At 33.8% G+C, this 23,787-nt stretch overlaps 1 protein-coding gene across 4 annotated transcripts in view; it reads right to left on the reverse strand.

Annotated features, from left to right (window-relative positions):
- Window positions 1-340: 340 nt before the first annotated feature.
- FGF7 (fibroblast growth factor 7) overlaps window positions 341-23,787 on the reverse strand; it is a 30,586-nt gene continuing 7,139 nt past the window's right edge. For all 4 annotated transcript variants that reach the window (XM_052808960.1, XM_052808959.1, XM_052808961.1 and 1 more), the window contains exons 3-4: window positions 1,796-1,899; window positions 341-1,394 (exon numbers count right to left, since the gene is read on the reverse strand). In XM_052808960.1, coding sequence (XP_052664920.1) covers window positions 1,200-1,394; window positions 1,796-1,899 — 299 coding nt within the window. In that variant the 3' untranslated portion in view covers window positions 341-1,199. The remainder of the gene's footprint in view (window positions 1,395-1,795; window positions 1,900-23,787) is intronic.

The raw sequence follows: 23,787 nt of genomic DNA on the forward strand, positions 1-23,787 counted from the left end.
TAGTAATTCAATTAGCAAGAGTATGGGGCAAAGATTTTTTACATTTTTGCATTGTTTCTTTTGAGATGTCCATTGTGCGATTTGCTGCAGGCTGTCATTTTTGTCTGCCATCCAATGTATGTTGGCAAGAGGGTTGTGTACTAGTCTTTGTGTCTGGTCACAGAAAAAAATTCATGCATCTCAGCCAGACCATTTTGTTATTCCTTTAGAATTAAAAGCATATGAAACAGATGCAGCTTAATAAGTTTTTTTTGTTTGGTTTTTTTTTTTTATAAATAACATTTAAATAACTTAGAACAATAAAGTTCAAATACAACTTAAAATAAAGTTTAATGCTGTAACAACAGAAAAAGCATGTATAAGGATGGAAAAACAATATTGAAAGCTGTATGCCCTAACAGGAATTATACAAAAGATAGGATATGTTACATAAAAAACCTTAATATGTCTGAATTTTTCCTTCATCACTATATAAAATGTTAATTTGTGAAAAGTGAGATGAAGTACATTATTTATTCCTATTCTTATTTTACATACACTATTTGAAACATCTCTTAGAGCAGCATTAGGTATTTGTTTCTTTAATAGATAGGAACATTTTGTAGTAGAGTAAACTTAATTTTTCCAAACTAACTCTTTTATCTGAATACAAACAATAAACATTTACAAGATTATATTTTTTTTTTCTGATCATATAGTTTATGTATAGGATATCAGTTTCTCAGGGGAAGTATTTAAAATACTGCTCAGCCTCCACATTTACTATTGACTTGATAATCTGACAACTCATTCCAGCAGCCTTAAAGTCTGACATATTTTACACAACATTATCATCTGCTTATTATTATTATAGCAGCCATATTTAAGAAGCAGATAGGATTTTTTAAATAAAATATTATCAGATAATCAAGTAATGACTTATTCTTCAGGGTAAATTAATTTAAGAAACTACCCAGTTACAATGACTAAGATAATGATTGTACAACTCTTTAGAATTTTTTACAACTTTTAGTTAGTAAATCTGGTTTTGTGTATATTTTCAAATCTTTTTCATGTAGTCTCTTAAAAATAAACATAAATGCGCAAGTCCAGCTTGTTCAGTTTCTCAGTAGTATTCCAGCCTCTCTTGATATCTTGTCAAATAGTCTTCTTAAAAATAATCTTCCTGCTGGAACTAGTTCTTTATAGATCATTTGTGATTAGGATATTGCCAGAGGAAGAAAGTGGGATGCTCTATGTTCTTTCTTTGTTTTTTTACCTTTCATGGGGACCCCTTTGTGGTTTAATGTAACAAACATCTCCTTTCCTTTGTGTGTCCATTTTGCAGAAGCATATGTATTATAATGATTTTCTTCAATCAGTTCTATGAAGTTGCAGTCCTCATTGCATACTTTCTGTTGAGAGTAAATAATAAAATAGAGTAAAATAAGTGCAAGTGTTCTTTTAAATACTTAGATTAGGGAAGATGGGAGAAGAATATACATTATAAACCCCATAAAATATTATTAATATTTTTAAGAAATAAATTGGACTTTTGAAATCTGAGTATTGAATATTTTAGTTTTGTATATTCCCCCTTAGTATTCCACATTTTTTAAAAGTATATAAGCTCTAATCACTGAATTTATTAAATGGACTTAAAAGTCTAGTATGGGATGTATGGGATAAGTACAGGATATATTTTAATTTGTTAGGAATCTATGTTATACAAACTATACAGATGCTACATCTAAAAATACGTATCTTTAAGATTGTACGTGATGATTGTACACACAAGAGAAGTTTGCATCCATACCTTCCCATAGAGTCTTCCTGACTTGTTCATTGCCAGAAAGTATTCACTTTCCACTCCTTTGATTGCCACTATTCCAACTGCCACTGTTCGGATTTCTAGAATACCTGCAAAGGCACACAGTAAGGGCTGTAAAATGGTTGTTTGTTCTCCCGTCAACTTAGAAGGTTTAGTTGAACTAATATTCTGTAATACTTCTGTGTTTATTGAAAATCTGCAGCAATCATTCTTAGAAAACAGAAAAATTATGTATTTATACATGTGAAGAAAGGGCTAGACTTTAAAAATCATCTGTATGTGATCATGTCTGCACACAGCCCCTTAAAAAATTGTATGGTGATAATTTTTAAGTCTATACTGAAGTTGCTATGTTAGTATAAGTAATTTTTCTGTTTTCAAAGGATCAGCATATCTTAGAATTTATCAGGCTCAGGGTTTCATTTGGAAGAATTATATACATAGCCATCAAGGTTTGCAGAATTTGTGTAAAGCCTTTATTTTGAAGGCTTGTGTAGCAGTATCATCTCCTTGAAAGAGTGTAAACCTTAGAACTTGTGAGTGATAGAAAACAGACCACAGTGTCTTAAATAAGATAAAGTATTTGCTTGACCTTTGTATGCTTTTATGACTGATTGGAGCTGTAAAGATACGTGTATTTGAAAATCATTAAAAGCTGCTCTGAGAACTTATTTATTCAAAACCAGAAAACATTTAGAGTTGTTTTCTATAATCACTTTATTTTCATCTCACTGATATATATCTGCAATAGCTTTCTGTAGTCGCTATGATACATTTAAGTTACCTGCAACATAAAAAATATTCTCATGTTAATAAAAAAAACACTGATCAAAGGCAGGAGGATGGTGCGAGTTATTAAGGAACACCAGGTTGTTTTCAAGCTTAAATATTATTGGTTTTGTTTTAAGTAATATTTTAGAGTTATACTTCTGAGTTGGAGCCGTTTTCTTCCATACTGAGTCACCTACAGAACTGTGTGTGGCAGCATCTGTACTGTGACTTGTTCTCCAAAATGGGGTCTTTCAAAGCCAGCCAACTCTAGGCAAATTCCAATAGCTAAGCATGGGGGAGACAAGTGAAGGAGAGGGAGAGAGAGGCTTATGTTAGATTGTCACCTGAAAGATGACCTTCCTCTTGAACAAAACATTTTCTTCTTTTCCTCTTTCAAGTTTGTATTGACTCTTCACAGCCACCACACATGATAATTGTTTTTCATTAATTAGTGTTTTTTAGAAAGGCATTAAATATCTATGGTATTTCTCCTTCCCTATACTTTTTTTTATAACCTGATGTCCTTTGCTTTCTTCACTGTTCTCTTTTGCTTTCTTCCCTGATATTACTGATGTATCCGTCCTAGCCTGTATTGCTTACTTTTTTCTTCCTATTTTCCCTACCAGTAGATCAGTTACCTCTTCTCATGGTGGGTGCCCTGCTGGGCGTTCATCTCTGAACACTTACACTTCTGTACTTCTCTATAATGCTAAGCCAACTTTACTTAAAGCTTTTAGAATTCTCTGACAGGTTCCACTCTGCTGCAGGCCTAGCAACAATTCTTACAAAGGGTAATTTCTAGCTGAAACTTAAAAAAATTTTATTAACTTTCATTTAAATTTCACTTTAGAAAAACCACAGTGAGTCTGAAAAACAGATGAACATCTGCATCTAGCCAAACAAAGAACATAACAGTGGAAGGGATCTCTGGGTCATCAAGTCCAGTGCTCTGCTAGCCTGGGAATTGCATCAGATAATTCTCTTTTCATAAACTTTGCCAATACTAAATTGGAGTTGTTATTTCTTTGCCCCCAGTGTTTCCGCCAAAGGCTGTTCCAGAGTTTGATTTATTTTAATGGCTAGAGACTCTGTAGTAATTTGCAATCTGCATTTTTTCAGCGACAGCTTATATCCATTTGTTCTTTTGCCTGTGCTGGCCATTAACTTAAGGAGAGGGGTTTTTCTTAAATCTATGTTTGAGTTTTCTATTTATACAGAATTTAAAAAATGAAAGATTCAAAATGACTTTTTAAAACAAGTCATGCTAATAGGAATTGAGATTTCCTTGAGTAAGCTGATGTTGGCTGAAGTTACAGTAACTACTGCTTTTAAAAAGGAAATGCCAAAAGCTTTTGTCCAAGGCAATATTATTATTAGAATTTTTACATTATTTTTCAGCTTGGGTTTTTTTTTTAAGTAGATGGTGACATTCATACTAACTTGTAGGAATTACTTTACATGTGATAGATTTATAATAATAATTTATAATTATAATTTATAATAATATTCAGATCTTTACATGGTTTTTCATCTTACTTGTTAAAATCCCATTATGCATAAAAAGCAATGCATTTTAATTAAAGACAGATAATTGGAGATTCATAGACTGTTATACATATTCAGTACTATTTGCTATATTTTTATGTGCTTTTCACAATTTTAAGCCATTATGTACCCCCAGAATTAGGGCTAGCTCTCACATAAATAACATTTGACACCCTGACTCAGAGGTGATATGAAATCCAAAGAATATTTTAGGTCTTTGGCACTTTTCTAAAGATACTGTGTCTGTGCATCTCTCCATGAAGTTTAGTGAGGGAACACCACATAAACTCTCCAATCACTATGTCACATTAATAATGTCTTAATATTAGCAATGTTAAAGAGGAAGAAAAAAGACTACAGAGAGTTCAGTGGAAATAGAACTTGTGTATTCTTTATTCCCTGCTCAGAACATGTCTATCTCAGAATTAAATGGCCTATCATAAACTGCATGTGCTGGTTTTTCTACTCCCAGTTCTCGATCGTGTCTCATCTGTTCTGATGTGTCTTAACGTATCCCTGAAGAAGAAACAAAGCATGAATTTTTCCCTTTTCAGCAAAGCATTTATGTAATTTATGTCTCTGAGGCAGCATCTCACATGCACTTTTGTATTTGATGTGCAAGTGATTCATCACTGAGTTTCTCTATTTTAAGGCATATGACACAAGTTCCTTTAAGCAATAAGACAGCATACTGTAAGCTCCCTTTTCTTTTTCTGGAGGCTGTTCCTCAGTAATTCTTCTTTATTTTAATTTCAGAAATGTATGTTTGCTGCAATTCATTACATATATTTTTCTTTAAATGAAATAAATTACATAGGAAATGGAAACACAATTTTTAGCAAACTGGGGAAATTAAGACTTTACTGTGTAGTTAGAACTGTGATAGCTGATTTTAGCCACAAATTTGATTTATGATCTTTCAGTATATAGTCTTTTGTATGGAACTCACTTGTTAGTATGTACATGAATTTAAAATTTCTTCCTTTATGTACAGAAACTATGGAAAGAGATTATTAAGGTTGAGAAGTCATACACTGAAAGTTTATTAGTTTATCAGTGTCAGCATTGCAGTTGTATCACATGCTTACATTTAGTATCCAATATCAGAGGCCTCTCACAGACCAGGAAGAATGATTTTTGAGTAATATTCAATTTAATACAGGGATTTCGGTACTTTAACTGTTTTACAAGGTGATTCTGAACATACAAGATTTATAAGGTGACCAGCTTTCTCCTGCACACCTATTATGCGCTGCTTAATTCTCAAAGCACAAGTTCTTTGATGAACTAGTTAATGGAATCTTTAACACTTACAAACAACATAATCTTACTGTGAAAACATCTAAACTACTTTTCTATTTTTTTAATACTCAGCTTGATATATAAAAACTCAACACAAACTTTGAGATTAAAGAGATGTGTGGATAATGGAAATCACTGTCTCTTCCAATCATAATTTATAACATATTTAAATATAAAAATGAGGTTTTATATTATAATTACAGCACCAAAGCAGGAAATTCCTAAAGAATGTACCAAAAAATTAAATAATAAATCCATAAAATAGAGAAAGTAAGTTGTATTTTTCCCTCTTTGTATCATTTCCTTTCAGTATCTCTATTAAGTCAAGATATCACATTATATTACACTATATGACATTATAGTCATATTGGTCCGTCTTTATTTTGTATGTGTTCCTGGTACTCAATCACTGTAAGAGAAATTATGCAATGGTAAACAGACATTAGGATGTGTTGTTGCAGATAGGAACCTAATCCATCAGTAGGTGTCAAGAGGTGATAAAACTGTTCAACCAGAATTTTGGCCAACTGCAGATATTTCCTGTTTCTTCTATACTTTCTGTAATCATCTGATACTGGCGGTTCTTGCCAACAGGATGTTGGGCTAAATTAAATTTGGATCTGAGCTGATATGGTTATCCTTATGCTCTTAGTGTATATGGTTTGTTACACAGTTGTGACAGTTACATTCAGCCATGTCTGTGAATGTCATCTTTTTAGTTAGTTTGGTTTTGGTTGTTTTTGTTTGTTTTTTTTTTAAAAACTCTTATTTTTAATCTTCTCTTTCATTTTGAAATTCTGCATCACTGCAATGTCTTTAATAACACTAGCCAGGAACAACATTTGGTGTACTGGAAAGTAACCCAATAATCTCATTTTTCTATAAATGCAGGAAGAGCTTTGCTTCTGAGTAATTGGTGGTATTAAAATCAACAACAAAAGAGTAATACACTCTAAAGATTAGCTTTATAAGGATGGTAATCTGATTTAAGCAAAACTCACCAAAGCTAAAGAATGTCTTTTCTAGTATACCATTTTTGACTGCGTTTAAGACATGAACTGAATTAAAATGTACTAGTTTCATTACTCCTCTACTGTGAACGTAAGTGTACCTGAGCTTCAGTGTTCATGCTAATTCTTGTTAGCTGGTTCACTGGAAGGAGGTAAATCTCTATATCCATAGAAAAATGGTAATAGAAGTAAACCTACTATGTTGTGTTATGTTTGTAGGCCATTTTATACATAAAGGCAAAAATTCTGTCCTCATTAAAGTGAATAGTAAGATTTCATCTAACTCAGTAGAGCCAGGATTTTATCCCTATGGTAGTTCCTTCAGTGAGGCAGGAGAGGTATATTAAGCTAAAATCTTTTCAGAAAAAAACCCACACAGAAATAGAGAAAAATGCTGAACAGGCACACATGTGAGATTTGTCTGTGCCAGTTTCTAAGTGTTAGTTTATGTAGCACCAGATACTTCAGAGAAATGATAAAGAACTAAAATCTACAGTCAGAAATTCCACTAAGGAAAGCCTCTTCTCCTCAGTCTAATACTATACCATTCCTTGTCTTATATTAGCAAGTCCGTTCTTATGTGCTTCCTTTTGAAGTAGAAAGTTCTAATCCTTTCGATATCTATTCATGAAAAGGAAAAAGTCACCAAGCTAGGATGGAAAAAAGAAATTTCTTATATGTAGATTGTTTCATTTAAATATTCTTTTAATACTCTAATAACCAAAATTACTTTGAAGACATGCTTAAATTGATAAGATGTTGATGATGAGAAGTTCAGAAGGCCAAACTTCAACAAGGTCTTAAATATCCTTGGTTTAAAAATGAAAATGTAAACTATGTTTTTCAGTTACTTTATCTAAAGCATCCACATAAAATTTCAGAAGAGGTTTAAGAGAAGACTTGAATATACCACAAAGTAACTGGGAAAAAAATTGGATTAAAGCCAGAAAGTGAAAAAAAAAAACCAACTTGAAAATGGGCATACAAAATTGAAAACAACTGTAATTTCTATAAAATCAGCATGAAATTCCAAACAATTTTATATGGTTGCATGGTCAGTATCAAATGTAGCTTAAAATTCCTGTAGTGAATAAAGTTTCCTACAGAGCTGAAATTCTGTCCGGTGTACATAAAAGACACTCAGCTGAGGTGGGCTATAGTTTCTCTTTAGAAGACGACGACTATGGATGCTGGCAGCAGTCTTTTTAACCACTTGGTTCAAATTAAATAACAGACAGTTGATATAAAATCCAGTAGAAAAATACCGAAGAAACAAAACAACCCTTTAGGTTGACACAATAGTTTTAGTGGGTGAAATATATATCAGGTTTTGGAGACAATTTACATAATAAATGAGGTGAGTTTCCTGGCATTCTGGTCTAGAATGACAGTTGCTCAGTACTTTACAAGTAGACACTTTTATGTTTGGACTTATTCTGTGACTGTGGCCTGGAAGACAGGACAGTACTTCGGGCTGGAAATTTATGTAGAAAAATTGTCATTTAGCTACATCATTGATATAAAATTGAGCATTCTCATGTGAGATAATTCTTTCCTGGCAAGTGGTATTTGATAATTTTGTTTTTAATCACCTGACATTAAGTATCTTTTTCTGATTTAATTAATATTTTGCATTAACAATTGTCATCTTCTTTTCATTTGTTAAACATTTTTGCTTTTACAACACAATAATACTGTGACATTTTATTTGTTTTAACAAATCTTTGCTTTTATTGCTATACAATCTATTTACAGATTATATTAAACTGATTTCTAACTGTATGCAGCCATAGCTGAATAGGCAGAGTTTCTTTGTGTTTGCCCCTGATACCCTCAGATAACAATATCCTATCTATAACAAAGTAGTGAGACCCTTGTGATTTAGCAAAATTGGGGCATTTTGTCTTTAATCATTTTGCGGCCAAGAGGCTGAAAAAGCAGTTGCAATTCTTGCTTTTGAGAGCTGTAAGGAAACCAGTAAGTGCAGTACATTACTGAAGATCCAGCAGGTGGTAACAACCTGTCCAATGGGTCTTTGGAAGAGAAGAGAGAGCAGAACCACTGGGCTAGCTATCTTTTCACATGCTAGGGAACTGCCCCAATGTGTCGGGTAATAAGACTGTTCAGGAAGATTTTGGAAGAGGTTTTAAAGTACACATTGTGTTCAGTCCCTCATCAGCTGGCTCTTTTTCCAAATGTTTCATACATTGACAACATCCCCTCAATATCTATTGCATAATGTTTCTGGTCACTGCTCCTCGATTTGTTAGTGTCAGAGTTTCTGTAGACATTAATTCAAAGAGAAATTTTGGCATCCATTACATTTTTCAGCAAGGCTGACAGCAATTTCATCCCAGTATTTTTCTGTTCTGTCAGGTATACGTGTTATAAGAAAATGTTTAAGGGTAAGATGAAAACTGCTAAGAAGACTTCTGTAGTCTTCTAAATGCTGGAAAGAAAGGAAGAGGAAGAAAAAAAGGAGAAGTATGGTTTTTAAGGAAAGAAAAGTAAAAGCAAATGTCCAGAAGCTAGTTGATATTTTACATTCTTGTTTACTTTTAAAACAATAGCTAACATAATATATCTAATGCTGATTTTTAAAATATTCTAAATTATTTACAATACCAAATTTTGCATGATATTTACAGCACTTTATTTCTTGTGGCCTCTCTGTGCACTGAAATTGAAAAAAACAGTCTGCTGCTGATTTTTAGGGGTAGGGAGGCTGGCACTGACAGTTAAGCACTTGTGAGGAACGTGTTTGTGAAACACCCTTTCCAAGGCAGACTTGTCTCACGATAAAGTATCTGGAATCTCAAATAGGGAAAGAGGGGGCAGAAAAGACTTGGATGGAAAATAAGTCAAAACGAAATGAAACTTCTAAATTTCATTAACTTGTGTTTCTAATTAATTAAATTTGGAGCACATATTTATGAATTCAAGTGACCTTTGCAGATGATTCAAGGCCAAGAAAAATGCTCTTGTCATTGCTTACAAGACAGTGTTTAATGGTATTTAATGTAATTTGTTCTTTTGTTCTGGGATTTAATAAGTTAATGTTTGTGCCTCTTAAAGCAAGAAAATACAAATTACAATCGTCAATCATACAGTATTTTGGAAAACTTTCGTGGTGTTTTTAGTGCATGCGTGTATTTGGTGAGCCAGCACAGTAAATACATTCATTAGCTGGCTTATTACACTTGAAATGTTTTTCCAGAGGAGTCTATCAGTATGTGCTTTCTGAAAGTAAATTAATACTTTCATTGGATAGTTTTGTAAGTCATTGGTTTCAGGAAACATTACCCCTCTGTATCTCTTTTTAAAAAATAGTGTGTATATTGTGAAGTATTTGTTTGTGCTTAAGTTATTTTGATTCTTAATAATATTTTTTAATGGACACGTCTTAAAGTTCATTTTTAGGTAGAGCAATATGTGTGCTCATTGTCTCTCAAATATAAAATCTAATGGTAAAAAATTTACTGCAAAGAAAGGTATTAATTTAAAAGATATTGTATTATGATTTAATTCCTTTTTTACCCTTCCCCATTACTAAATTACAGTTGATAGAAAGTAGAATTTGCATTTGTATTTTGTACTTTTCTTAGCAAGAGAGTGAAAGAGTTTCCCAGATGGTACCTCATAGAACTTATGTTCATAAGCTTTGTAAGTAGAAATATACAAGTATATGGTTGTATGTTATAATGGCTTTCAAAGCAGAGATGGGATTGTCTCCACCCCAGAAATTTTCTGTCTATGGATATGATTTTAATAAACAGTTAATTACAGTAACGGAAAACAAGCTGGTACATACATTCACTATCACTTTCTTTTTTTAACTGTCATATATTTCTTTCTCCTTGTGATGCTCAGAATTTGGATTTATGGCATAAACACATATAAAATATATTGTTATTTACAGTGTGGACCAATATGAAAGGCTAAAATCTTTTATTTAGAAGCTTTTTGCTGTATCCATGCATGCATTTGCTGTGCATGTGTAGACTATCTGAAGCACTCTAGATATGAATATGACTGTAAAAATGATCTGCACATAAACAATGGATCTGTCAAGGATTTTCAGTAGAACAGTTGAAGCTACTGCTTCAGTGAGGTGCCAGACATCTGGATATCATGGACAAATATTCAAAGCACTCAAAACTCCTGGTTTTGTCCAGTGTGTAATTTCCAAGCAGAAAAAATTGTAGTTGTCTGAGGAAACATGATTAACGATAGAGAGATATTCCTTGAGGACTTGATGCAGCATATTTTTCAATCATCCTCAAGTAGCAAAATTTGCTTATGAGATTTAGTCTGTGTGCAGAACATGTTTGATTAAGCATAAGTAGCTGATGTTTAATCACCTTTTTGCAATTCATTGGCAGAAAAACAGTAAGCATACTGTATTAAAAAAAATCAACTAACTGCTAAACAGAAGTCCATCAAAGTATTTTTTGTACTTCAGTGGATTTTCATTTATTTTTCATTTATTGATCATTTAAACATTCCTTACTTGACATTACATTACCCATAGATTTCTCCACTGTTTGCCAATCCTATGAACTGATTAATACATGCATTGCTAAATAGAACAGCTTTATAATAAACCGTTGTCCTGGTGGTATTCAACAGTTGACAGATAAGTTAGTTATGGAATTTGAGCCATGTCAATGTTTCTGAAAGAAACTGCTAACTTGATAACTCTGTGAAGACAGTATAAAAAAATGCAAGATGAGAACTAACCAGAAGAGAGGAGATACGACAGAGAACTAAAATGACTGTTTAGAAATGCTGTTATTTTACTTACAAGATCTGTTCTTTGCATGTGTACTTGGACTTGTGGGTGTTTACCTTTATGACAGAAAAGGAAGGAGTAAGCCGCGTTCCACTCTTAAGCCTGCATTGTTCAAAGTATTTACACACGTTTCACATGCATCATCAAATGTATTATCTGGCCTTCTGAATATGTATTACTGGGACAACATCATGAAAAGAAGAGTCTGGTTTGAACTTCCAGATTGATGTTTAGGAAATACACCTTCCTTTTTACTTACAAGCTTACCACATTTGATCTGCAGTAGGAAATATTAAAAGCCATAATACCTTTTCAAGTTATTTTTCAAAGTGAATAAAAGCAGTGCTTATCAGTTTACTACACCCAGTAAAGCTTACCTCCACTAATTACTGTAGTGAGGGTTTCAGTGACCATTTTGCAATGAATTACTGCTGAGGAGAAATAGCTTAGAATTTTGAGTATTTTTCCTTATTGTACAACCTTTTTGGCCTCAGTTTTATATTAACTCTCTGCTGATGTTGATGAGTTAGCTAGTTTTGTAAATCAAATGCTTCATTCTTCATTGAAAATGGTAGTGTAATAGGAATTGGTCTAGGATATTCTGACTCTAAATTGCCTTCTCTCCTGTGTATGTGTCTTTGGAACATTAGCACTTTGGACCACTGTCTTTCCCATATTTCTCTTGATTTGATCTTCAAAACCAAAAGGATATGACATTTTTCACTGAAGTAGATTGTAAAACTATGGAACTTTTGAATTTAGAGGTCTGACTTGTGAATAGCAGTATAGAGTAATGACTGAATAATACTGCCCCAGGCAGTCATTCACTTGTGAATTTCTCATTAAGCTTATTAGAACCCTTCACTTTGCTGATCTCCACTGTGCATTTCATATAAATATTTTCTTGATCCGCCTCTTATACAGCATGTAGGCATTTCTCATTTTTGCAGGAAACTACATTTCCCTCCAATAAAAATAGCCTTGGAGCTAAACACATGGTTATAATGAAAGCTAATATTATTTTTCAGAACTAATAGTGTCATGTAAAATCCAAGCCTTAATCCTCAGTCTGAAGAAGTGCTCTCTTATTACAGCATTAATAATTTACTGATATTAAAAATGGAAAAAAAGCATGGAATGACTGTTTACAAAATATAATTGTTTCCAAGCAGTAAGAAAATTAATGATTTAATAGTTTAGAGCTAAACTTATCCAACAAACACTTTCCCTACAGCTCAGATGAAAGATATTTCTAGTATTTAAATCTTCTGTGCCATTTTCACTAGAATAAATTATGTTTTCAAGCTTTGAAGACTTCCAGAATCTACCTTCAAAATAGCAAAAGTAAATGTAAAACGCTGCTAATTAACCTTTTCACAGCAAAATGAGATTCATCCATTTAGTGGTACAAAACTTCCCAAATTTAGAGTTTCAGTGCCTACAGCTATTTTGATTACCTGAAACTTGGAAAATTCTACATAGGACCAGAGCCTCCTGTGTCTCCTAGTTCTTCCATAATGCAAAAGTCTTTAAATATATTAATTTGTTCTTTGATATTTGTTACTACACTATTTTGTGTTTTCATCTAGTAAAGAGCTGGTGTTTTGGTGTCTTGCCCCAGCACCATGGCTGATTAAATTTCCTTCCCCCTTTCCTGGGTAGAATTAGTCATCATAGTTGACATAAAATTAGTCATGTCATTTCTATGGAAGGCTTTGTCTTCTGTTTTTCTAAGGAAAACAGGAGTGCATATTCACATACCTTTTCTGTGTATAAGAAATTGGCTGATTCATTATCTGAACTGTGTTCTGAAGAACTTCGGTTCCAGGTGCATTTCATGTGCTATTACGGCTTATCACCTGTATAAGCTGGCTGCAGGCAGTTGCAAAGATAGCATAAATATAACATGGCACTGTGTGCTGGACTTAGTTAAAGGGGGCAAAAATACATCTAAGGCAGAACCTGTTCTTTTCTATATGAGGTATTCCCTCACCCTCAAGGTCTAGCTGTTTTGTTCTGCATATTGTACTGTCTCCAGCCATTCCTGTGGCAGCTTCTCTGGTCCCTGAAACAGGCTTGACAGAAGGAATAGCAGAGCCGTATTCTGGGGACAAACTGAACCTACAAACTGCCTTCCTGTTCTTTCAGGATAATTTAGAATTACACATTGTTGACAAACATTACTAAAAGGTATTGTTAAATGCTCATAGAATGATCATAATGACATTCTCAGTGCTGAAAACTGTATTATCAGTTTAAATATAAAGTAAAATGCATTTTTAATAGTGAAAATGTTCCCAGATGTAGCTATTAACCCTATTATTTAAAATAAGTAAAACTCAGAAAGTAGTCGCATAAGAAAGAAGGTGGCTGCAGTATTCCAGAGCTTGAATGTATACTTAAGGGCCTCTGGCACAGGAGCAAATAGTTTTAAGTACTTTGAAATTTTGGACAGTAAAATTTTGTTTCACACAGTTAAGAGAGCATTTCGTTCGTAAACACTGCAATCCCTATTGCAAGAGATAGACATGTTTTGCCACTCTAAGTAGTTATGTAAAATGTAGGGCAAGCACTACCCAACTGAATATGTTTTAGTTCAATTTCCAAATCAGATCCGCTACTTGGTGCAGGAACAGTTGAAGGCAGACATCTAAATATACCAGTTACAGCATCTACAAGAACACAAGCAGGCAGGACGTAATTCCTTTCAAGGTACAAAATGCAAGTAGCTGCTAAGAGAATCGTACTAACCCCTTGCTGCACCACAGAGTGGGAATTGATAGAAACCATCTGGCTCACTCTTTCTGCCTTCAAAACACTACTGGACATATATTTATATGATATGGTCTTTCAAATTGTTCTGGTTTGCTGCCGACAAATAATTTAGATTTAGTTAAACTTTCAAAATCTGTATTAGACCAAACACTGAAATGTAAATTCATAGAAGGAGAAAATTAAAAACCCCTCAAAATCAAACCCAATCTAATTATTTAATCCAATTCTGATAAATAAATTAGGATTTTTTTTACCTGATGTTTCTCATGTCTTGCTCAGTATATGGGTCAAAATGTGCGTCAATTATCTAACAATCTTTTTTTTTTAATGTCTTAATAATTCCTTGTCTTAATTTTGCCTAATGTCATTAATTTATTTCTAGTTACACACTGTTTTTACCAGACTAAAAATTTTGTCTAAGATGAAAGCCTGACTTTAGGAAAATCAATAGAATATTTACCATTACACACAGGCAGCACTTTGAAACCTCTCTCTTTGTTTACATGATCAGGTATTTATAAATGTGTTACTGTCATCCGGTTAATCTTTAGTTCTCTTCTAGCTTTACAATTCCGTATCAAAACTGAGAAAAACAGCAGCATCAGCAGCAGTGGAGAAAATTGTTCCTCTGAATCAGGACCAATTGCTATTACTAGAGCAAATATACTATGGGAACTGTAGCCAAATTTCTCTTTTATTTCGTATTTATTTGTGTGATTTTTAATCTGCCTTTTTAAATTCAGCTGAATTATCCAGTTTGAAAATCAGGGGGAGTTTTTCAGTTTTGACTTCAAATGCTAGGATGTAGGGGAAATCAGGTGTTAATGATTTTGAGTTTGATGATACAAATTTTCGTGCACACAGTTTTGCCCATGTGTGTAATATCAGAAAGTCAGTGAGAAAACTATTGCAACTAGTGTCATGTAAATATTTTCTAGAGTCCACAGCCTTTCTGTGCTTTCCTTTTCTCAAGTGTTACATAGAAATAGTGTCTTAGCTTTTTAGTGAAAGCTACTTGTACCCTAAAAGTAGAAAGAAGGACTCTAGAACTAAGGGCTGCACACATTCCAGTGTGTTGTGTTAGAATAGTATGATGTTATCTTCTGAAGAGAAGTTATCAGTCATAGCTAAAATGTAAAAAAGTCATGCAATAAAGATAACAGTACTGAACAGTTAACAGAGCATAGGATTAGCCAAATTATGTGAAAAGTTTCTTAAACTTTTTTAACTTTAACACATTTTAATTATTTGTTATTGGTTTGGACACAACCCAGTTTCCCATTGCTTTTGTTCTAATTTTTATATCCCCATGTGTGAGTCAGTGCAGTTATGTTTATTTCAATTAAATTATCATTGTTTATATCAGCTAAAGATATGTAAAGGGGACATATAAAAGGGAAACTATAAAGTTAGAAAGCTGCCTTGGGTTGTTATCCACTGTTCTTCTGCATTATCACCAATAACCCCAACTACAGGCTAGTTTAAAAAGAGGATTTTAATATATATCTAATGCTGCTCAACTCCACCTTTAGTTACTGAAACATTCTTAAAAACCTAGCCTTTAGTGACTTAGAAGATCAAGTCTCTTAAAAAGATTCTTTAAACATTTTGACAGAAATTGCGCTAAAACAATTAAATTTAAAAACAGTAATAAAATCAGTATGCCATAACAGTCATATCTCAATTAACCAGAGGCAAGTATTTAAAATGTGATAGAAACTACTATACTTTCTCTAACAACTAAGGAAAGTTTCCTGTGGCCCCGAACTGCATAAGGAAGGACACAAGGTCTCCTGTGCCTGTCAGCTGCAGTAGTTAGTTTTCTTGGCTGTCAGAGCACACAGGTACTACTAAATCACTACATGGTGACTGTTTATAATGAAGTTATCTGTGACCAGTCTGTTAAAGGATTTAATATCTTAAGTTCAGATCCATCCTGGCAGCCATATTATATATTGGCAGAATTCCAGATTTCTATCTCTGACAATAATCGAACAATCTGTTTGATAGACTACAGTGCAGTGCACTGGCATAAGCATAAAGACATACTTTTCTCTTGATTCTGAGACAAATGGAAGATTTCATACCACTCAAGCATTTGATAACAGCTTCAGACAGGGGCCTTTGGGAATGCTTCACTTTTCAATTTCTTTGCTACAATTCACATAATTCTTATTTTGCTTTTATATCTATTGGTGACTTGAAGTTTTGATGAGCTTTATAGAAGTAATACATAAGCAGTCCGTAGCAGAATATATGGACCCCCTTAAAATCTGGAAAACAGCTGGTCTGTGATTCGTAGATGTTTGAAAACATGCATTTCAGCTAATGGGCTTAAACAAGGACCTTGTTCAAGCAGAGAAGAGTAAACTGTTCTCTGTAAGGAAGCAGAGTAACATGGTAGAGATTTCTTCCATAGGTTCATAGAGCTAGAGGACTCAGATAAAGGTTAATGGGGTTTTAATATTAGACTACGGGCTGGGCAGCAGAAGCTATATGTGCAAATAAAGGGTTTGCAGCTCTTACATTTCTATTTTGTGGAGGATTTGAATTAAGCTTGTATAATTTTGTGTTTGGCAGACTCAGCATGCAGGCCTTTTTTTGATTCTGCATTGTATTTATGATTATTTCTATTCCTTATGGTACTGTTCTCTCCTAGTATTTGTAACATAAAAGTAAAAGAAAAGTTACTGTGTAACACTAAACTGGGCAGGAAATTTTAGAGCTGCCTTGAAGACCGTAAAGTTACAACAGCACAGAGCTTGGCTGCACCCATAATGGTATGTTCTAAAATATATACAAAAAACCTGTTCTTGGTAAAGAATTTGCTATGCTTTTTGCTCTGACTGAAACAATTATGGCTATTCCAAGCACTTAAAGTGGTGAAGAAACCTTTTCTTTCTTTGCGTAAAATATTCGTGACTTCAGCTGCATTGCAAAAAGGAGCTGGAGAAAAAGTACCAAAGTTGACTGAAAAGCCGATTGTTTTTTACCACACAAAACAAAACAAAGTACTTTTCTTGTTCTTAACTTGGTCTTTTAGTGCCACAGTAATTCCTCTATGACTATCAATGTATTCTTGATTCATATGTGAATGCAAACATTATATGGTAGAAAAAAATTTACAAAAGTAGATTATATTTCTACTATTAAATATATATTCAGTATAAATAATGAAATCAGTTTCTACTAGTATAGAAATGTGGATCTGTGGTTTTAATATAGCTCCGAAAAACTTAGAATAAACTTCCATTTATCTCTTTCATAGAGCAATATAAATTTGCAAATGTATTTGAAAAGTAATAGCTAACTATTTTTCAAGTTGAATATCCTAAATCGGGTATATTCTGGTGTATTGTGCTCTTAAGCCTGTATCTTGAGTAGAATAAATAGACATAGCAACATTACTCCTAGATAGATGTTGGTAAGATGCAGATAAGTCATTCTGACTTGAAAGTCAGGAAGGGATTAATGCTGGAACAGGAATTTCATTTTTCTTTATGCCCAGTCTGCATTACCAATGTTATGAAACCATATCTTAAAATAAAAGCACATGGATTTGCAGAAGCAGTAGTTATTATTTGGCATCTTTTAAAATTAACTCCTCAAGCCATTGATAGGCATCAGTAACAAAACTCTTACTGATTTCAGTAGAGCCAGGCTTTTACAAACGGCATGTATTTGTCTCTTTCCTAATGTGGGTCTCTCAACTCTTGAGCAAACTTTTCCTAATGAATCATAGGGTTAGATAGCTTTTCCACTAGTCAGTAACTTAACTCCTCCACAGCTGTGCAATATTTTTTACTTTCAACAGCAACTATTTAGACTAGTAATGATAGTTCTCTATAGTTCATCAGTAAGTCAATATGAATAGAACAGCCATATTTTGACTGTATGTTGAAAAGAGAGCTAATGCTGTACTTCTCAACGATTACTTTCTCATGTTGATTACATCTCTGTGTTTTTGAGTATGTATTTCAATCAAATACCATGCACACAGAGAAGGAAGTATTTTTTTCATGTAGAAATCTATGTTAATGAAATAAATATGGCACAGTCTGCCAGGGTTCAAATTGGACTTCTTTGTACAATACCACCTGTGAGGTAAATTGCAGCACATGTGATTACAATGGATGATGTGTACATAATTCTTTAGGGATATACTAACAGAGGCTAGTTTGGGATGCAGCTGCCAGATAGCTGTTAAGAGGAAAACAAAGAAACCATCCCATTGTGATGGGTCTGGAGCTGGAAAAGAGTAAACTCATGAAATGGGAGCTGTAACTAGCAATTCTGCTTTGCTGAGTTCAACTGAAAGTACCCATAACTGTGTTGTTGAAGTATGAATGAGAAGACAATATAATAAGTTGTGATCCAAAATCTTCAATATTTACAGTGCTGTATACGGGCAGAAATATCCTGCATTTTCCTGCATCACCTACATTCTAGTTTTGGAATTCATGTAGTTAATTGTTTGGGGAAATAAGCATGATTACTTTCATGTACAATTTGTACAAAAATAATGTTTGTTAAATTTTGTCATATGGATAAGAACATCCCAAACAAAATGGTATCACACAGAAAACAGTGAACAGCTGATGTGAAGAGGGAGAAGGGGAAAAAAGATTATTGTAATGGCAGTCATACATTTTAACTTAGCCCTAGCAGGGAAAAAAACTGTGTATCTTATGGATACAAGATGATCACTTGCAAATGATTAGCAGAAAGTCAGGAAATATGGGTTCTATTATTTATTTGGTCTCCCACAATTGCATAACAGTGGCTACTTGCACATTTTTGAAAATATCTGAAGTGACTGAGAAATGTAAGTATCATATATATGCTGTGGGGTTTAGGCTTAAGTATTGCTTTTTGAAATGTAACTTGAAATGTCCCTTGAGTACTTGTCAGCACTTTTAAAAAATTGTCTCTGGGATGTCTACAGATCCTATCTGAAAAGGACAATGTACAGAATACCTACTCATGTTTATGAAATATTTTGTTATATAAGAAGAAAAAGTGGGATTAGTATTTAGACTTATTTTGGCAAAGATAGGTATTTATTACATTCAAAATGTTAAACAGTTCTGAATACTTTCTCCAATAATTTCTCACAATAATTATGATAAATATATCTTTTATTACTAGATCATTTTCTGCTTAAATGATATAGCCATTGGAACTCATAACATTCTCTTAAATAATCTGGTTGGATCAGAGCTAGGCTATTAACCACCTTACTAAATTAGGGGGTTTATGCCTCATATGTTATGAATCACCTGAAAAATTCTGCTTTTGGTCTAGTTTGGGCTAATGCTAGTTTTAAGATTTTGGTATAGACCGATGTTGCCTCCAGTGTTCCTTCTGGATGAAAGTGCCATTTCAGAAATTCTCATTAAGTCATTCAGAATGTGTCCTAGAACAATATGATTAGAATAGATTAATTCGAATTCAAAACACTGAATTACTTAGCTAAAAAAATTAACAGAACATGATTTCCTTGAAAGATGTGGTAATAGCTTCCTAGAAAGATGTGGTAATCTTTTTTTTTTTTCTCCCCCTTTAATTTTGTTGCATGACAGTTATGTTCAGTAATATAGACTGAATTTCCCAAGTCACACAAAGATGCAGTCAGAAATGAAGGCATATTAACTGAAGGCAATTTTAGTTTGGTAATTATAATCAAGTAGCCTGAGCACCAGTTTGCTAATTTGAACATTCTGATTGAAATTGGGGTATAATAATTTAAAAGAATGGTTTTATTAATAGTTGTATTATTTTCATTGCTCAACTTAAGAGGTGTTTAAAGGGACAAGTATAAATGGCCTAGGACTCTTGCTGTTTACTTTATAATTTGAACAGACTCTCCTAAGGCTACTCTCAAAATTCATGTAACATTTGGTTTCCTTTGAACTAATAAATATTAACTACAAACTCCAATATCAATTCACCCAATTATGTGGCTGTTACACTGTTAGTAAGGTAGGAAAACATGCCAGACTGTCTTTTACAGCCTCAATAAGAAAACTTCCCTCCTGACTGCTGAAACATGCTCAGACAGAATGCTTGGTGCTCTAAAACATAGTACCAGTACCATAGGGATGGCAGGAGGTAAAAAAGAGCAAGAGGCTTGAAACACCTGTGTAGTTGATTACTTTAGTAAGTGGGAGGAAGGAGGGCACAGCCAGCCCCTTGTAGCTGGCCAGCAGTGAGAAAGGAGGATTCCTTACAGGGAAGAGGCTCTCCATGTGTTTCCAGCTGTGGTTTTCTCTACGATTTTATGTTGTCTCTTGCCTGATGAGGTAGTATTTGTTTCCTGAGTGGATGAATGGTCTTTCTGGAATCATAATTTGGACATAAGGTATAAGAAAGTTTCTTTTTTCTGACTTGTATACAGTGTTTTAGAGTGCTCTAAAGAAGAACTTGCTTGCCCTGGAAATTATGTACCTTTTTATTTGGTTTTGGTTTTCAGTCTTGGAAATATTGACCAGGATCTCCATGCTTAGTAAAAAATGTAAAAGGTTTAGTTAGAAGAATGAAGCTTACTTTAATTGGAAGAATGGCTTTTTGTCACCAGTTAGTTTGAAAATAGCCTCTTGAAGTTGTATTCAATATAGTTTTGAATAGTAACATTTGTAGGGAGAGTACTGTTTGAGTATTTGTCATGCTTGGAGTTCATATGTTGTCAGAAGTGTGTTTAGTACATGGCAGAGGTTTCTTTTTGTACTATGTTATAGCATGGTATTGGTAAGATGGTGCTAAACTAATATAAGCAACAGTGCTGGGTGGGGAATTCAATTGTGATGAATCTCACTTTGGGCGTGGGTATTTGTCCCTGTCCTTATGTAAAGGTAATATTGCAATTTTTTGCTGTAGCATTGGAAAATGATATGGCTGCGATGACTTCAAGGCTTCTCAGGTGCAGTTTCCCCACATAAGCAAATGTAAAGGACTGCTGCTAAGGAGGATCTTGTACTGGCCTTTCTCACAGTGTAAATCTGTCTCTTGTTGCGAGGTGGCCCTAACAAGTAAATCTTGTTATTTGAATCATTATGTGCTGGATTTACACAGCTAGTTCCCTAAATCCTTGTAAAGTCTCACCAATAAACACTCAAGAACTGCTTGGATTTCTTTGTATCACCTTGGATGTTATGTGCAGTCCCTAAGCTGCATAGGCTATTCCAAAGGAAATCAATTAGCATGGCCGAGTTGAAGTTGCTTTTGCTGGTGAAAGTTGCACTTTCCAATTGTACTAGTACTGGCTGCACTCTCTAGGATTCAGTTGTCCTTTCTATTTTATTTAAGAGCTTCTGTCAGGGTATACAACTCTTGTTTTCACAAGGTCTTTGCTGCACAAGTTACACAAGCACTGGATGGAATCAGTCTATTCCCCACTCTGTGCTGCCTTCTTCCCTTGACTTAGCTAGATCCATGTTTTCTCCCAAATCCATCTGCTTAGTGGCTAGCTAAAGAGCCTGAACATTGCCACCCTTAGAGTTCATGTAGACCCCTTAAAGGGCAAATATATCATCATAATGCAACGTTGTGCATGTGTTATGCAAGAAGCCAGAAAGCTCTTGTAGTGAGCATTTCCACACACCTGACAAGCATCTAAAACTTCACATTTGCCACTACATTGCTTACAGTTGTGCATACAGACAGCCCACAGAATTATGGTACCAGTTCACCTGAGCAGCTCTGGGACTTCTGCACAGATTCACATGCAACCTTTTCAAAATTTGATGTTGATTGTGATTATCTTTTCCCCTAATATCTTCAGCTCTAGATAGTATGTATGTTCATCTGTAATAATTTTTGTCTTTAACAATCATGAAGTTCTCTATTTACTTTTTTTTTTGCTGTAAACAGTTACTTTGATTGAAATATCAAATCCCACTTGACATTTAGAGGTCATAAAAACTTATAAAATCAGCACAGGTTATTAATGAAAATATGCTTCATGTTAGCAGGTGGGTTTTTTTCTGTTTTGAAATACATTGCCTTGTAATTAGACAAATATCAAAAGTCCAACGTATCAAAATGGCCAGGGACAAGTCTGATCAGCTTCTTTTTATAGTCTATAGCACCTCCCAGTGTCTATTAAAATGTTTAAAAGAAAGCAAGCCAGCTTACCAAAAATGGAAGTAAGGTAAGGCATGTATGTTATTAAAGGTTGAAGTACTAACACTAGGAAACTCCTTCAAAAAAACCCACGGGTAATGGGTGTATTCAAAAAGTGTTTTGATTGAAGTGAAGGAGATGACTGGTGTTTATTACTCCCCGTTGAAGTTACTGTGGTTATAAATGCTATGAAATTGTCATGTTTTCTGTGGTTTTGTTTATAGTTTTGCATTGATCTATTGATGTTCTGACTGTGCTTAATTTTGAAAGAGTGCATACTGAAGGAAAATTTCAGTGTTTTTAACAGAATATCTAGACTTTTTAATAATTTCATCCTGGTTTTGAATTGTCAGATTCCCACTATAACTTTAAAGACCAAATGCTCTGTTGGAATAAATTGACGTAGCTTTGCTGATGTTAACTGGGATTTACCCGTCTGATCATCTGATTCAACCTGTTTAGAATATTGTAGTCTTCTGTTGATAAACTGTGCAGGTACTAGAGTCATTGTCATAGGCAGTGTGTGAATACTGGGGGGAAAAAAAAAATCCCATTACAATTTAATCCTCATTTTGTCCTTTGTTTCAAAAGCTAAATAATAGTCAAGAGAGCGTATTGATTGCATTGGTATTTTTATTGCTTTTTTGGTGTGTTTTCATGAAGTTGTAGCCCACATCTGTGAATATCCACTTCCAACTTTTCAGCACCAATTGTTGTAAAGAATTTTTTCCATTTGTATAAATGATGTCATGTGTTATGAAAGTTTTAAAGTGTGACAATTCAGTGCTATGATTGTTAACCTCTATTATGTTATTACTATAGGAATTTTCACTGTTAACTGTTTCTTAATAATGTTTCTAAATAACATACACCAGAAGGCTAACTTGACCTTTCCATCAGCTCATATCCAGAATTAAAAATTAAAAATAAAGTCAAAGGTCAAAAAAGACAATTGAAATACAGTTGCCAAATATAGTCATAGACAGTCAATTATGCAATGAAAGCAGTGTACCACCCAAGAAGACTAACAACCTTCGTTGTCTAAACTTGTTTTGTTTTGATGAGGAAGTGTTCCAAAATATACTACTAGTTCGTACATCCTGTGGTGTGGAACAGTATAATGATATACTTTAGGATGTCTTGGGTCTTCCTGAGCTTTAAGGAAGATGGAGGGGAAAACCGGCTTTGTTCTGTACTCTGGGATCCTAGAAATCTAAAAAAAATCACTTTCAGATACTCAAACAATACAGAAAGCTGGAAGCTGTGAAGGAAGATATCTGGATTTTGGTTTTGTTTTGCAAGACTGACTGTATAAAGAATTAAATTTCCTACCAAATTCTATTTGCCCATATGGAAAATTGCTTCCTTAAGATTCATCTGAGCTCTGTGTTTTTCTGTCTAGCTACTGACTTCAGTTATTTTAGTTAATATTCTATTAGTCAATTAATATCCTATAATAAAAGTATTTAATATCTATAACATTTACGCACAATTCTTTTGTAGGTTTGGAAGTTTTTTCACTAATAATTTTTAAAGCTCTTTACACAGAGGTGAATAATTCTTTTTCATAGAGGCACAGAGAGTTTGAAGAATTTTCTCAAAGTCTGTAAGCATATTGCTTAAAAGTTTGGATTAGCCTCAAGTCTCTTGAGTCTCAGGTC

This window comes from Harpia harpyja, chromosome 14, assembly GCF_026419915.1.
Source record: "Harpia harpyja isolate bHarHar1 chromosome 14, bHarHar1 primary haplotype, whole genome shotgun sequence".
Lineage (NCBI taxonomy): Eukaryota > Metazoa > Chordata > Aves > Accipitriformes > Accipitridae > Harpia > Harpia harpyja.